The 17,052-nt window shown below is 38.2% G+C and overlaps 1 protein-coding gene across 1 annotated transcript; it reads right to left on the reverse strand.

The window, feature by feature from the left end:
• Positions 1–10,156: 10,156 nt before the first annotated feature.
• On the reverse strand, positions 10,157–16,918 carry LOC104449185 (kinesin-like protein KIN-4C). The gene is made up of 12 exons (XM_010063249.3): positions 16,659–16,918; positions 15,799–15,912; positions 15,579–15,695; positions 15,416–15,496; positions 14,794–14,865; positions 14,627–14,720; positions 14,512–14,543; positions 13,809–13,882; positions 11,886–11,948; positions 11,600–11,741; positions 10,831–11,418; positions 10,157–10,652 (listed from the first exon to the last, which is right to left on the reverse strand). Exons 1-12 carry the CDS (start codon positions 16,842–16,844, stop codon positions 10,590–10,592), a joined length of 1,626 nt encoding a protein of 541 aa, XP_010061551.2. The 5' UTR covers positions 16,845–16,918; the 3' UTR covers positions 10,157–10,589.
• Positions 16,919–17,052: the final 134 nt, after the last annotated feature.

Genomic DNA, 17,052 nt, shown 5'->3' on the forward strand with positions numbered 1-17,052 from the left:
ATTTCATGAAATTAGGAAAATTTCCTAATCCATGAGGGATCAAGAGATCTTTTGAATATGGAAATATCGATCAAACATTCAAAAAAAGATTGCGATATTACGAATTAGGCGGCGAGATATATGAAAATCAAATTGATCGAGAGTCTTACCTAATTCACGATGTCACACGGGTGACGTCTCCAAATTCGGATGGATGATGGGTCATGGAAATCACGGCGGGTGCCTGAAGTTCCAGGAGATGGGCCTGGCTCACGAAGGCTCTCTTGGGCTTCAAACTGACATGGTCCTTTTGACCGGGTTCACGTGTCCCCTGATCCAAGTAACCTGCACGCACGCAAATTCCACATTGCAAGCAGTGGAAAAGAAATCTTCAAATTTAAAGCCAGACCTTTCCCGAGAATCCTTCGGTTTGTTGCCGTAATTATGTGAATTTTGAGGCTCGCCAGGAAGCTGCTGAGGTTGCTGGTTGCGGTGAGCGACTGTCACCGGACGAAGGAGCGACTACTCTGGTGCGTTAGTGAAGGTGCTTCACTGGAATTGTAGGTTTAACGATGAGGGTTCGGTAGTGCAGCTCACAGTGGCCGGTTGGAGCAAGACGGCGTTCAAGGTGACAACGAGGAAGATCAGCACCGTTGGGGATAACCTGCAGAATCCTTTGTTCGGTGGTCAAAAAGCAAAGACAATGATCATGAATTTCAGAACATGAACAGCCTCTTTCGTCTTTTTTCTATTGTTTTCTTCTTCGTGTCTTTTCTTTGCTGCTCCCCCTCAAGTTCTTTTTTTTTTTCTCTCTCTCTTTTTGGGTCAAAAGCTCCCTGCGGATGATGACAAATCCTCTCTTCCTCTCACACTCTCTAGTTACTTTGCTCTCTCGATGGCCGTATATGTATTCTGTGAAGCCCCCAAAACTTCGTGGTTATTGATCACGGCTTGACAGGAAGTGAACGCTGTTGCTCTATCATCGGGGAGGATCACTGGAAGGCTGGTCGTTGTCAGTGCATGCAACGGACGATCGGCAGCAAGGTCGGTGTCAAGGTGTGGCCACGAACTCAGCAAAGTCACGGCCGTGAAGAGCTTTTGGCGGAGCTCCCTCTCCTCTCTTGATTCTCAACGTGTTTTCTCTCGATTTGCTTCGAGATTTCTGATTTGCGTTCTCCTCTTTTTTTGTGGCCGTATGTGTCGATTGTGTGGCCTCCTATAACTGCGAATATGCGTCTCTTTTTATGAGCGAGAAAATTAGGTTTCAAGGAAGGGACGCAATCTTCTATTTTCCGTAGGTGAGTCTTCACAATATCCTCTGCCTTAATTTCTTTTCTTTAATGAATATTATCCCTTTATTTCTTTCCTTCTTTCGTTCAACCATGTGAACGTATATTTTATTCATTGCAAGCTGTACTTGACCGAATATATTACACCCCGGATGTTGCTCTTTGGTGATTGAATTTTCAAGATTATGATATTGCTCTTTATATTTCCTAACTTGAAATTCCGCATGTGCAAAGCATATGTCAACTTTCGATCTCGTTAAAGAAATGACGGGCTTATATGAGCAACGAGTTCAGCCAAATTTTCATCAACGTGGGCTTAGTCCAACTCACTAAATTAAAGCTTAGAACCACCAATTCGAATCTGTTACCGGTCCAAAAAATAAATGCAAAACATGTAAATTAAAAATAATTGCACCTACATCTACATGCTATGTAATTAATATTTTTTTTTTCAGGGATAAAATTAATCCTTAATTTTCTATGCAATAAATAAATGGTCAGATCGCCAAAATTTAGGTGTCAACAATTGGGCTTCTCAATCTCCTCCTGGGGGGTGAGATCCAGTCGAGCTTTGTCAGTCCTCGCCAATAGTAGACAGCTATAACACTGGATGCTGCTGCCCCCTTAGCCTTCAGAGTCAGGCTTTCCAGGGATATCAGGCTGTTCTGTGATTCAATTTCGCTACTTTGGGACCTCAATTTCGCCTTTTCCTTCTCTGGTTATGTTTTGAAGTAAATGTTCTCATCTGCACAGATACGAGGTCTGTTAAGGTCAGAAAAAATTACTCATAGCCGACAAAAATAGCAGACTAGGAGGTGCCTTGCTGTAAATATGGGTGACTAAGAGGTAAGTAGGAAAATGAAAGAACCGAGGGTTCAAGGCTTCAAGCTCATTTAGCTCTATGAGTTGGTATGGGAAATATTGGAGTACGATACTGGTGTGTTGGCAATATAATATAGAGGCATCTTCCTCCGATATTATCATTTATCTCGGAAGGCTCCATGACAGTTCTAATCAGAGGTGCGGTTGCATCTCTAGAATAAAAAAATGTTGCTCCCTTCTCTGTTTCAGCACTGCCTGAACATTTCGAATTTCCTTCGGCCACTTCTCTTGAGATAATTTCATCTGGCTTGACTGCGAGTTAGTCCCCGAAGTGTCGTCACATCGTTAGAATCAAGGACCTTCTCTGCTTCCGCACTGCCTGAACATTTCAAGATTCCATTTCCTTTGGCCGCTTGTGTTGGGATGGTTTCATCTAACTTGACCACAAGTGAGCACCCGTTGGTGCATTTGGTGTGCGAACAACCTCATGATGTCCTGCAGCAGCTCCCAGCCACTCGGCACTGAAATTTCATCGTCTTGCACAAAGATTTCTTACTGCAAGAGCAGCATACGGCTGGCGCATTCTCCCCCTCGGCAGCAACATTCTCACAAGTTTCTGCTTAATGTGTATTCGTTCACTGCTGCTTCCTACTGATAGGGAAGATTGACTCAAGTCCCACTAATAATCCAACGACACAAATTGTGAATTAATTTCAAGAAGTCAGTTTGAACTTAACGTTCATAAGAAATTGGAAACTGAGGTGGACAAAAGGGTTTCAATCACTGCCCTATAGCCCCAGGAAGTGGACTAGGCTGTTGGCTAGCAGGCAGGAATCTGCTTGTACAATTATGGTCAAGGAATACATTTAGTCTAGGCATCTATTGAAAGAAGTAATGCATAATTGGTGTGGCCGGCAAGTTAAACTTCGAATCTCTACTGCCTGCACGCTGTCTAAACCACTCTAAGGGTGCGTTTGGTAATTTGCCTAATAATAACTGATTTTATTCTTTTGTTCTTGTGAGTATATTTGGAGTAGAAATTCGTTTAGTAAATTTTTTCATCTCAAGAACATAAAACTGTTTTTTTTGTTCTCGGGCTTAGATTTGGAATAAAATTAAGAAATAGAAAAAAGTTACTTTTTTATTTCCAAGAATAATTCTAGAATTAAACCCAAACCTATTTTTCTTTTTTCTTTTCCTCTTTTCTCCTTCTCTCTTATTCTCTCATCTTCTTCCCCCACCTGATCACCGATCATTGCTAACCATCGTCACCGTCGGCTATTGGCTAGGTGAATCTCCAACGAGCCTTGCCTGGTTCAATGAGCTCGCCAGAGATTCACCTGGCCACTGCAAGCCTTGGTCTCGTAGATCTGGGCGAGGCTCATCGGATCGGGCAAGGCCAAGGCCAAGGCTCATGGTGGCTAGGTGAGCCTCCAACGAGCTTGCTGGACCTCACCCAACTAGTCGTCAACCACAAAGATGAAGGAAGAAGAAGAGAAAAGGAGGGGAGAGAGAGAGAGAGAGAGAGAGAGAGAGAGAGGAAATATAACAAAAGTATTAACAAATTAAAAAAAGAAAAAAAAAATTATGAGTTCTACCAAACGCATTTTTATTCCGAGAATAAAAATTTTAGGCAATTACTAAATGCCCTCAAATGTTTAGAAATTATTTTCAAAAACAAAATAAAAAAAAAATCATTTATGAATCAAAATTTTTTTGGGATAGAATGGTTATTAAATGCACCTTAACTTACTAAATAATAACTGATTCTATTCTTTTATTCTCGAAAATAGATTTGAAACAAAAATTCGTTTGGTAATTTTTTTGTTCTCGGAAATAGATTTAGAATAGAATTATGAAGAAAAAAATTGCTTCTTTGTTTTTGGGTATAATTTCAAGATTAAGTCCAAATCTATTTTTCTTTTTCTCTTTTCTTTTCTTCTTTTCTCATTCTCTCTTCTTTTTCCCCCCAACTGATCACTAGCGGTGGTGGCCGGTGACCGGCTAGGTAAGGTCTAGTGAGCTTGTCAAAGGCTTACTTGGCCACTGCAAGCCTCGGCCTCACAAATCTAGGTGAGGTGAGGCCGAGCCTCGCCAATGGCTAGGCAAGCCTCACCAAGCCACCGGTGAGCCTAGACCTTGCCTAGGCGGTGCGAGGTGGCCTCGCCAAGCCAAGGCGAGGCCGAGGCTCGCCTAGCCATTGGCGAGGCTCGGCCTCACCCAAATCTATGAGACCAAGGCACACCATGGCCAAGCGAGTTTCGGCGAGTTTGCCGAACCTCACCTTGCCGATCATCAACGGTGGCCGAGGTGACTGGCCATTAAAAGGGAGGAAGAGGAAGAGAAAAGAGAAAAATAATAAAAAAATATAATAGAATTATTAAAAAATTAAAAGAAACAAAAAATTTAAGAGAATAAAAACTTTGAGTAATTACCAAACGCTTTCAAATGCTCCAAAATTGTTCTAAAAACAGAATAAAAAATAATTATTTTTAAGTGGAAATTGTTCTAAAAAAATAAAATGATTATTGAATGCACTCTAAATGGTTGGCCTTTATCTTTACGCTTGTATAATCTTATATTTGGTATTTAGCTTCATTACAGCACTGTACATCGAAGTGGCAGTCTAACCAATTGAACGGCAAACCGTCAACTTGAGATTTTAATACACCGATCTAATTCTGATAAACAATTGCCCAGAACCATATCCCATGTATCTCTTACCGTCTTCGAACCCGTTTCTCGAATAAACGGAAGACGAGGCATAGATTTGACGGGACTAACAAACTAAGTGACTAACACCCACCACTTTTAATAGCATTATTCCACCAATAATTGGGGATACTTTGCATGATTGTGGATTACATCATTTCCGTGGTTGTCCTTGCATCTAGAGTATATTTCATAGGTGACTTACATTTCACAAATGAAAATTTTTGCTACATCTAACTTTTTAATATAAAACCTAAACATGTGAACACGTTGCTGAAAAATCGCAGAAGCGACAACATATTTTAGCACTAGTTTAGTTATCAAGATTTTGAGCAAGCTGCCAATAACTTCAAGTGGAGTTATAGATGTGAGCGATGGTGTTTATTTGCTATGTATCGACATTGCCTAACCACAATTGTGGGCAGAGAAAATTGAACAATTTCACAAATTATCTGGACGAATACACATATATAATAGAAAACATAGTTAGGAGCATAAAATCCCATTGAAGTCACATATAAAAGCAATTCAAGGTATTCTTATTTAATTATTACAACCATTACGAAGCTATCTGTCTGCCAAAATAAGAGTCAAATTTATTCTAGGGCTACAACAGAAGGCATCATCGCATCATTGGGTCTGTATTAGCTTACCGAATTATGCTAGTCATGCTGCGAGATGGAGTGATGTGCATGTGGAGTTTCAAGTCCATCCCGCAAAAGGTACAAATTGGGCCATGCCTTTGTAATGATCAAACTTTCAGCCAATGTAATTTGATCTAGGATCTCAAAAAACATGGAACGGCAAAAAAGAAACAGAAAGAAAATGCAAGAAGACACGAATAAGGCAACAACGCTGATATATGAACGTTGGCAAATTCCCAGGTGGGAGGTAACAAACATGATAAAGCAGTTTTTGACACTATCTGTGACATTTGGAATTTTCTGTATTCTATAGCAATATATATAAAATATAAAATTGGGTAGTTTGCACTTTTGGATGACTCTTGAGAAATCTCAGGTGAATCATTAATTTTGTAACACACAAAAAGCGCGAAGGATGATTTTCCAAGATAGTAGTCGTATGAACTATGACACTTTAAGATTACATTGATAGATATCAACATGTAAGTTGATGGTGTATATAAATGATAATTGATTTATCGACATATTAATTGTAGAAAGGGATTGATATGCTTCGAATTACATATTTAAAGATATTCAATTTTTAAAATTTATTGAGTTAAGATTTTTCCGACCATTTGTTATCTTTCACTAATAACTATAGTGTGTTTAGAATATTTCTCTAATTCAAAGCTTGGAATGGACACTAATTTCCTTGTTTACATACTAATTAATTATATAATTTGGTAACTTAATAGATATCTATTTTAGAAACCTCATAGTTGAGCCACTTGTCTCTCTTTAATTTGTATCATCTCTCTCTTCATTTTCTACCGATAGTTTTAACCCGCATGTTCTTAGTGACATGGAACATAGTCTAGCAATGATATCATGTATTACATCACATATTTCAACCTTAACTCATTAATGTTCTTGATAACTCAATCAATTTAGTTGGTCAAGAAGCTCTCGCTCAAAATACTCCATTTTACTGCTCTTATTAGGCCACTTGTAATGCCAATTGTACCTTTTAGATTGAAGCACCATTCCTCTCTTTACACATGATTTTAACACAAGGTCAATTATTATTTTAACCTTGATTAATTTGATCGAGCAAACCAAATGTGGCCATGTGTGATGGTTTGATCACACTTTACTTAATTCTTGCCACGTGTCGTTTTAGCTCAAGGTTGATCTTCTAAGATTCATCCCCTTGGCCACATCATTGGAAAAAACTATATGATCGTGCCACTTGTGATTTTCTAACTTGAAATGCACTGCTATTTCTTTTAACTTGGGTTAGTTGTTCTTATTTCTATTGGCCTATAAATAGATCTCAATATGTCTTCAAGCTTCAAAAAGAATTTCAACTTATTCTTACAAAGAAAAAGAGATCTCCCATCATTTTTCTCTTCTAGTTTCACTTTTCAATCTATCAAATAAAAAGCCAAGATCCATTATTGTATTATCAAAGCTTCAAAATTTTATCTTTCAAGAGTTTACAAAGTGAACTTGTGGCATTAATTTCTTTTATCAAGCTAATTTTATTAAAAGATTGAGAGTTGTTAATCTTTCTTTTTGTTTATTTTGCCTTGAAGGTGGTCAAGGTATTGAATTGTCAAAGTTTTTATTCGAGCTAAGTGAAAACTTTAGGGGCTAAATTAGATTGATCTAATTAGATTTCTTGACTTGGTTGATTCATGTTTGTTAATTTTGGTTTCAGTTGAATGTAATGGTAAGTTTGAGTAAGTCTCAGTAGTGGTGCGTTGAGCCATCGTATGACCTGACTTGTGTTGATGAGTTTTTACCTTCTTTAAGATGTATTTGATTGATTTCCTTGAGTGATGGTAGCATGTTGTTTATGAAAACAACAAGACTAGACTTGAAAGTGTTACTTTTGTACCTACCTCTGACCATACTCAACTTATATTCATCAGCCGATATTTATACTCACCTTATATTCACCCACTGCTACTTATACTCACTTGACCTACTAATATTCACCAACTACAACTTATACTCATCTAATACTCACCTACTGCCTAAGTAATACTAATATTGACACGCGACACGCAACATGACATGCCCATACGTTGTCTCTAAAAAAATAGAGAATTCTGACACGTTGGGACACATTGTATATTGAATATATATTTTTATATATACATAATAAATTATCATTTTTATAGTTATTTCAATCAAATTGATTTAATTCAAATTCAAAATAAATAAATAATAAAAATGCCTAGAATGAATTTACACTAAAAACATTAATCCATCATTTATTAATATAATTCATTATTTTAATTTGACAAATTCAACTCCATTCTAATAATCCATAAAATTTCAAGAATAAAACAAACAATTCACATTCTGCACTCGTGTGTTAGATGTGTCGGAAGAGAAAAGAAAAAAGAAACTTAGGGGGGTGAAGCGTGGATCACAAAAAGTGAGAATTAGGAGAGAAGAGAAGAGTAGGTTTTCTTCTTCCCCTATTTATTCTTTTTATTGTTATTTTTTATTTTTCACACATATATTTTGACCTATTATTTATTTAAAAAAATTAAAATTAATTTCGCTTGTCAGAATCATGTGTCGGAAATTCGCATATCGAAATTCTAACTCAAGTGTTGAAAGTATCGAGAAAGTTGATTAGATGTTAGATTTTTTAACATATGTTGACCGAGTGTTGGAAAATGTCCGAGAGTATCGAAAACGTTGAACTTGTATTGGAGTTCGTCATGACACAAAAACTCCCGATGAGTATCGATGCTTCTTAACCTACTGTTGCTTGTATTGACTTATTGGATATAAGCAGTTATTACTCAATTCACTTGTTGAGTATAACCACATACTACTTATAGCTAAGTATAATAACATACTGCTCATATTCCACCAATATTTTTAACCCGCAATAGTTTTCGTGTGGTAGATTATCATATCATTTGTCATATCTTGGAATGTGTCTGAATTTTGATACATTTTCTAAGGCATCTCTTTCCGAACTTCTCACGACATTGTCAAGAGATCAGTAGCTTTTTGTCTCGAGGAATTGCCAGTTTCAAGATCTCAGTCTGGATGAATGACATGGCATCAACCCAGTGTTTGATAAGGATGCGTATGAGTTCCTCGGCGTTGAGAATGCAATCAAGAATTTGTACTCATATGGATCGACAGGATCGGCAACTGTTACAAGTCAAATGGATTTCTGGGTTATGAAGCTTAATATCGAAAGAATCTTATCCAAACTAATTCAGTGATGGTGTAAATCAACTTCCATCGATAAAGCAGTTTTGGAGTGGGCAAATCGAGGGTCGGGAGGGTGATGAATCATTTTGATACCTCAACCTCGATGTAAGAAAGGGCGAGGATGTTTTGAGGAGTCAATGTGCTAAATTAAAGAGGTCCATCATTTAAGTGAGGGGCATAAGTGAGGTATTTAGATAAATTAAGCCCGTGTCGGGAATTGTTTTTCCTAGGATTAAGAGTAGAATGGAGTAGGTTGTCAAAAGACGCCGTCGCAAGTAGATGGACCCGGTGTCTTTATCATGCATTCGCTAGACTTCACATCCATTGAACAAATTCGTTGTCTTTTAAACAATTTCAGTATCAACGGTCTCAATAACTAATTGCAATTCTTACTAAGATTCCATTTTATTTCGCGAAAAATAAATAATTTTAAAATTATTTTCTTGAAAATAATTGCTTGTATAATTAAAACAATTAATTAATAAAAAATATTTTGGTATCGACAATAATTTATGTTTAAACATTTTCGTAGACGATGGAATTTTTTTTCTTCCGTTCATTTTCATAAGTGATAAGTGATTATTTTAAGAGAAAAGATTTTTAAGTAATTCATTTCCTATAAAACAACCGCACCATAAAAGAAAAAAATTATAAACATTGTCACTTTATCAAGTGTCTGTTCTCAAATTGAAAGGATGTCTCATTAATGCAGTTGTATAGTTAAATGTGTGTGTCCATTTAGGCCGACCTGAAATGTTGTTGACTATGTTAACAATTGCACTTCCTGACTATTTGAGTGGGCAATTCACAACCACACATGCAATCACAATAAAAAATTACAGCACACGTACTTCAATTTAGCCGGAATCAACATGCTTTGATGCATTTTAATATGTTATTTTGAAGAAATAATTCATATGCCAATACCAAGTGAAATTAACATAACCTTTTTTTTTTTGTGGGGGGGGGTGTTCGGTAAATTAACATTGCTTCACTAACAAAGCATAATGAGATGAGCTGTCGACATAAACCACCAATACAAACTTGTCTATTTATGTCAGTTTTCACTTTGCCCCAAAATTTAAAATAGCATCTATGTTCCGAAAAATTACATGTGAATTTACATGTTGATATAAGACTAGTGCTAAATATTCAGCCCTTGCAAGCCCCTTGCACTACTTCCATCTACTGAGGAGAAAGGCCTCCGGTTGCAATGCTGATCTCGGTTGTAATGCAACAGACTCTCACAAGCAAGAGAAAAGCTGAAGCATCCATCTGCATCGTTTATATACTGGCTTCTACCATTGAAAAAAAGAAGGGCAATAGATAGAACTCCTAGCATTCATCCAAAGACAAATTTTCTTATTTTAGGAATTCTTTTTAGGCAGGTAGATAGAACTCCTAGCATTCATTACTTGTGGATAATACAAGGATGAGGTGTAGTCCTATTCTGTAAGACAGCCAAGGATGATATAGTTCCCATACCAGTAACTTCAATCTCACATTCAAAAACCAGATATAAGTAAAGCACAAAGTCTGGTCCTTTCACTTTTCATTCGATCTTCTATTGATTAAACAACAAAGAATGTGGCATCAGAACCTCTGATGTCATATCAAACCTTCTCATCAACTTCAAAAAGACATCTTCTGTGGTATCTTCAATTGTAGTTAATCCAAACAATGATCTATTGTAAGGTTGCTCACAAAAAAATAACAAACCGCCGGGATAAAACTGAGTCGGAGCTTATATGAGTTGGTGGGCCTTCACATTCTCTTCCTTGGAGAATGGGGTCCAGTTGAGTTTTGTCAGTCGTAGCCAGTAGCAGATAGCTATACCACTGGATGTTGCTGCCTGCTTATAGTCTTCAGAGTCCAGCTTTCCAGGGACTTCAGGCTGTTCCGCGATTCAATTTTGCTACTTGGGGACCTCAGTTCGCCTTTTCCTTCTCTGGTTATGTTTTGCCGTAAATGATTTCATCTGCAACGATTCGAGATCTGTTAAGCCCAGGAAAATTACTCTTACCCTAACAAAAATAGCAGACAAGGTCTTTGCTCTAAATATCGGTGACTACATGGTAAGTAGGAAAATGAAAAAACCGAGGGTTCAAGCTCATTTAGCTTATAAAGTTGTTATGGGAAAAAATGGAATACGATACCAGTGTGTTGGCAATATCATATAGAGGCATCTTCTTGAGGCCGCAGTTTTCATTTATCTCGGCAGGCTGTGTGACAGGTGCAATTAGAGATGCGGTTGCATCTCTAGAATCAAGAATGTTGCTCTTCTCTGCTTCAGCACCACCTGAACTTTTTGAATTTCCTTCAGCCGCTTCTGTTGGCATAGTTTCATCCAGCTTGACTGCAACTGAGTCCCTGTTCATGCTCTGAAGTGTCGTCATGTCATTATCATCAAGGACCTTCTCTGCTTCTGCACTGCCTGAACATTTTGAGTTTCCATTTCCTTTCACTGCTTGTGTTGGGATGGTTTCATCCAACTTGACCACAAGTGAGCTCCTGTTGGTGCATTTGATATGCGAACAACCACATGATGTCCCGCAGCTGCCCCCAGCCACTCGGCACTGACATTTCATCGTCTTGCACAAAGATTTCTTACTGCAAGAGCAGCATATGGCTGAAGCATTTTCCCCCTTGGCAGCAACATTGTCACAAGTTTCCACTATATGTGTACTTGTATTTGATTGTTCACTGCTACTCCCTATTGATACGGAAGATTGACTCAAGTCCCCCTAATAATCCAACCACACAAATTATGAATTATTTTCACCTTGCACAATGTAATAAAATTTCGTCAAGGAAAAACACTGTTGCTTCAAATTTCCCAGCAGAGCTATCAATCTCCATGATGTCTATCTATGGTTTCCTGACGATCTAATGGACACTGAAGTAAAGTTGGATAGCTATACTAACCTGCAACTCTTCCAGAGGTGGGAATCTTGCTTTCGGCATTTCTAGTTTGTGAAGCATATGACTCAGTTGGACTACATCTTCTTTTAAGTCTTTCAGCTCTGGATCTTCTCTACACTCAAGTTCTTTGTTCTCCAACAAGAGCCTTCAAAAAGTGTAAAAGAACAATGAGAAATGTCAGCAGGAAGCATTGAGGTTTAATTGCAACACTCATACCCAAATCAGTCCCAAGGCCATCACACAAATGAATCATTCCCAATGCCAAAAATAAAGCAAAAAATTTGCTCACTTGAGGTTCTCTTGCTTTAGTGACTCAGTTTCTTCCTTGATCTTCAAAATCTCATCCGCCATCCTAGCAACAAAGGAGGCAAGAGGGAACAATTTTAATGTTAATCAAAAAAGAAAAATGAGTACCGAAACAATTTCATAAAAATCCAACAAAATGTGAGAATATCCACTGATCCCCCGTGTAGAGAATCTCGGGCATTATGTTTAGAGATGTAAGCTTGAATGAAGATTCTAAAGAAACCACAGGATAAACGAGTTCCCTAAATGTTCACAGGACCAGACTAGTTCCTTCTACAAGTTGAACCAAAAACTGAGCCTTGTTCTCATCCGCTTCCCCCTCCAAACCAGTTCACTGTCAACAATTTGGTCAGACAGAACTGGGTGAAAACCAGGCTTCACCCAGTTCCACGAGATCAATTCAGTGAGCCAGTCAAGTATTCAGTTTGAACCTAACTTCCATAAAAAATTGTAAACCATGGTAGACAGGAGGGTTTCAATTACTGCCCTCCAGGAAATGGAATATAGGCTGTTGGCCAGAAAGCGAGGATCAACTTGGACAATTATTTTCAAGGAATACATTTAGTCTAGGCATCTATCGAGAAAAATGCATAATCGGCATGGCCAGCAAGTTAAACTTTGAATCTCCACTGTCAGCACACACTCTAAACCACTTTAAATGATTGACTTTTATCTCTATGCTTGTATAATCTTATATTTTGTATTTAGCTTCATTACAGCAGTACACATCAAAGTGGCAGTCTAACCAATTGAACGGCAAATCGTCAACTTGAGATATTAATACACCACTCTAATTCTGAAAAAACTGCCTAGAACCATATCTTGTGTATCACTTATTGTATTCAAACCCGTTTCTCAAATACATAAAAGATGAGGTATGGATATGACATGACTAACAAACTAAGTGAATAATACTCACCACTTTTAAGAGCATTATTCCACCAATACTTGGGGATACCTTGCATGATTATGAATTACATCATTTCTATGGTTAACCTTGCCTCTAGATTACATTTCATACGTGACTTCTGTTCTACAAACGAAAATCTCTGCTACATCTAACTTTTAACTATAAAAATTAAGCAGGTGAACATGTTGCAGAATAACTGTAGAAGTTACAACATAGAGCACTGGCTTATTTATCAAGATTTTGAGGAAGCTGACAATAACTTCTGGAATAAATAGATGTGAGCAATGGTGTGTATTTGCTATGTGTTGAAGTTGCTTAACCATAATTGTGGGCAGAACAAATTGAACAATTTCACAAGTTATCCAAAACGAATCCACAATATATTAGGGAAAACATTAAGTACATAAAATCCCATTGAAATCAAATTAAAAAGCAATTCAAGGTATTCTTATTAACTATTACAGCCATTATGAAGTTATTTGTTGCTAAAATAGGAGTCAATTTTTCTCTAGAGCTGCAACAGATAATACATCATCGCATCATTGTGTCTGTCATAGCTTATTGAATTATGCAAGTCATGCTGCAGTGATGCACATATGGAGTTTCAAGTCCATACCACAAAAGGTACAAATTTAGCTACACCTTGCAATGATCAAAACTTAATGTAAACTATTCTGGGATCTCAGCAACATGGAGTAGGAAAAAAGAAACAGAAAGAAAAGGCAAGAAGAAATGTAAAAGGCAACAATGCTGAGAGTAGTTGAAAACAGATACGCAAATGTTGGCAAATCCCTTGGTGCTGCATACCATTCAATTAGAGGTAATAAACATGATAACGCAGTTTTTGACACTATTCTCTTTCAGAAATCCCTAAATACCTAGATTTGAATACACAATAAAATAACAAGCCAATTTCAACAAGAACCAGACGTTAAAAAGAATTTAAGTTCTATGGCAGGAATTTCTATGACCAGGGAAAAGAAATAATGGACTTACATCTCTAATTGATGTTCATATTCAGCACATATCTCATTTATATGTGACGTGACTTCAAGCTCTTGCTCAATAGCCTGCAGCAGTGCCATCAATTAAAAGTAGAATAAGAGCTTCAAAGCTGACCATCCTAAATATCATTAACATTTACATGGTTAATAAGTCCAATATATTATTTGTTCATCTAGCCTGGAAATCATAGTTATGAGTGGAAATTCTGGAGCAAGAATACTTTGTGATTGCATGCAAGGGCTCCACTTTCCTGAGTGACAGCTCTTATTCACTTGTGCATTGGAGTTTCCTTCGATGTGAAACCATGGCTTACAGAACACTCCTAACCTTGGTCCAAAAGAAAAAGAAAACTCCATACCAGAATGCATAATGTGGATGAAAGTTCTGTGAATAAATTGTGAAGAGGTTTTACTCCATTGTATTGCAAGCACTACATGGGGAGGAAAACAGTTTTGAAGAATCTTTGCAATTAAAACATGGCTCAAGACTTAGAAAGTAGAAACCAACACACTTGGGTAGAAGGTGGTTGCTAAGAAGGTCAACTAGCATCTCATATATTCCACTGGAGGTATGCTTAAAGTATCAATCTGGTCAGAGCGGATAGGCAAGTTGTCAAATCAGAAACCATCACATAGATGGAGGTATTTTCCATTTAATTCCCCGCCTTGATCTGTTTTCCATTGCTTTAGCATACCTGAATCCCAGAAGTATTTCCTTTCCTTGATCCTACATGAGATGTTTTATATAACAAAAGGGTCAGGTACAGCATTGTACTCATTGAAAGAGTATGGAGCAATCAAATCACTTACCAGCTTTCATGTGCAATAAAGCCTTTCGAGATTCAACTAGTTGTCTTAGGCGATTCGTTGCCACAGAAGATTCTTTTGCCTTTCGTTGCAAAACCTGACACAAAATCCTCGATGGTGAAAAGAATTGTTCCAGTAGTGTAACATATATGTCATGAACATAATCTTACCATCTTTTGCCTCTGGTTTAATGCCAATAGTTTATGCATCTCGTAGTCATTTCTCCTTCCCTCTTTCTTAAGCTAAAAGAAAATAGATCAGCATGTGAGAATCTATTGCACTATGAAAGGTATATTGAGTAACATATAGAGAACTGCTATTATTAGCTCATGCTGCCGAACACGCCTCTTCAGACAAACAGTTTCTTATTTGAGCAACAAATTCACGAGAAAAAAATCCTGAATTTGCAAGCAGGCAAGTTGTAGTGATTGATGACAAGAAAATGAACTTACGAAGCATCTAACCATTTGTATTGACATCAGAAGAAAAGTGAAGGCTGCTTAAGGAGATTCCAAGCATCAAGTAACATTAAATTTAGCTTTCTCCCAACCAAGAGCTAAGGACCTTTGTACCCTTACATTATCTAATGAATACGTTGACAGATATTTAACTAGGTATGAAAGAGATTCCATGGAACCAACTACAATGTGTCAATCAGATTCTTAATCTGATGGTCAAGTATGACCTGACGATTTACTTAGACATATCATGTGTCCCTATGTCTGAAAAATTAAACAGATACAATTCTGATGAGTAAGACATGAAAAAGGTAATGACAATTAGTTTATGCACCTGAAGGATTTCTTTTTCCAATGAAGCCTTGCACAACCTGGACTGCATGGATTCCAGTTTCATTTTGCATTGGAGTTGAACCTATAGAGTATATAGTGAAGCATGAAGTTATGTAAAGGCGAAATCAAAGAGCACAACTTAGTTGCACAACCCACAAAAGTACCTTTTGAGCTTTCAACTTTTGAATCTCGTCCTGCAAATGCTTTGTGCTCTCTTCACTTTTTCTTCTATGCGTCGAAAGTTGGGATTGGACATCTTGCTTCTTCTTCAACTGCTTAACCTAAATCCACCACCGCATAACATAATTAAGCCAGGTGCTTTTTTTATCATTTGATATTTTCATGTTCTGTCAGATAAGCAAATCTAATAGATGAAAATATGACCTGCTCTTCAAGCGCATTTAACTTTTGAAGATAGCCTTCCTTCATCTTGCGCATGCTGTCATTAGGAGTGACAGATGCATTGCTTAGTTTGCTTCTCAGTTCCTCGATCTCTTTCTGCCACAACACAAGAAAAAGGAGTTTGTAATGTCTTATGAAGGACCACATGCAAAAGTTTGGTCAGAAACACCCAAAAGCTTAAACTTATAGGTAGAGACTGCATGAACATAAGCCCATTGAAATCCCATAGAAAAGCAATGCAAGATTCTTTAACAAAATTCATGATTCTCCTGGAAACAAGTGTAGAGGCAAATGGCATTCAATATCCTGGAAACAAATTCTGTGTTCTTTTGGTCGCCGAAAAAAGTAAGTCTCTCCAATGGCAATCAAAAGAGGATTTTCCCAACGGGAGACAAAATTACGCAACCACAGCTAGGTGTGGACCACAATATTTAGAACACAAACTGCGTTGCAGACCCGTTGAGACAAGGATGCGTGAGAGAAACGTCTATCGGGGTCAACAAAAGCAAAATCTCACATGCGCAGGCACAAAAAAGAGGATTGGACTCGGATTCATTCAAAGCCCTGTCCTCGATTTCAGCAACTGAAGATACTCGGCGTAATCGATCCCGTCACAAGGACATTCACAAACAATTTCTCAATCCTTAAGGCGATCTTCCAGCAATGGATGTAGATCCACACAATCAACGACCGCGCCCTCGGAAACTCGATGCCGAAGACAGTTCAAGCAAACACCCTATCAGCTGAAAACGATTTCACTCGCTCAAAGCACTCGACAACGATTAACGAGACGCATCCAACGCCGGCATTTCCACAGGAAACAGATCGACGGATGGGCGAACCTGGTGAGCTCTGTTCTGCATCTCCAAATCGCGAACTCGCTTCTCGTTGTCCGGCTGCTGCTGCTGCGGCGGCTCGTCGGCGGCGACCGGAGGAGGAGGCGTCGCGGTCGCCGACCGCGGCGAGGACGAGGACGAGCTGTGCTCGGCGGGGCTCGCCAGCTTCGGACGCCGATTCCCTCTCGCCATCTCGCTCTCTCTCTCAACGGTAAGAAGGATTTGAAAATGGAGGAAGTGAAGAAGGGCTTTTTGTAGGAGGAGGATGATGCATTGATGATGGCCTCTTTCGGTTTGAGCTTTTGTCTTCTCTTTTCCCTCCTCTCGATTCGCGTTTGAATTTCGATGGCCGTCGGGCTTCTTTGACACGCGCGTGCGCACCTCCACACGTGCGAACCCC

Source organism: Eucalyptus grandis, chromosome 11 (assembly GCF_016545825.1).
Source record: "Eucalyptus grandis isolate ANBG69807.140 chromosome 11, ASM1654582v1, whole genome shotgun sequence".
In the NCBI taxonomy this organism is placed as follows: domain Eukaryota; kingdom Viridiplantae; phylum Streptophyta; class Magnoliopsida; order Myrtales; family Myrtaceae; genus Eucalyptus; species Eucalyptus grandis.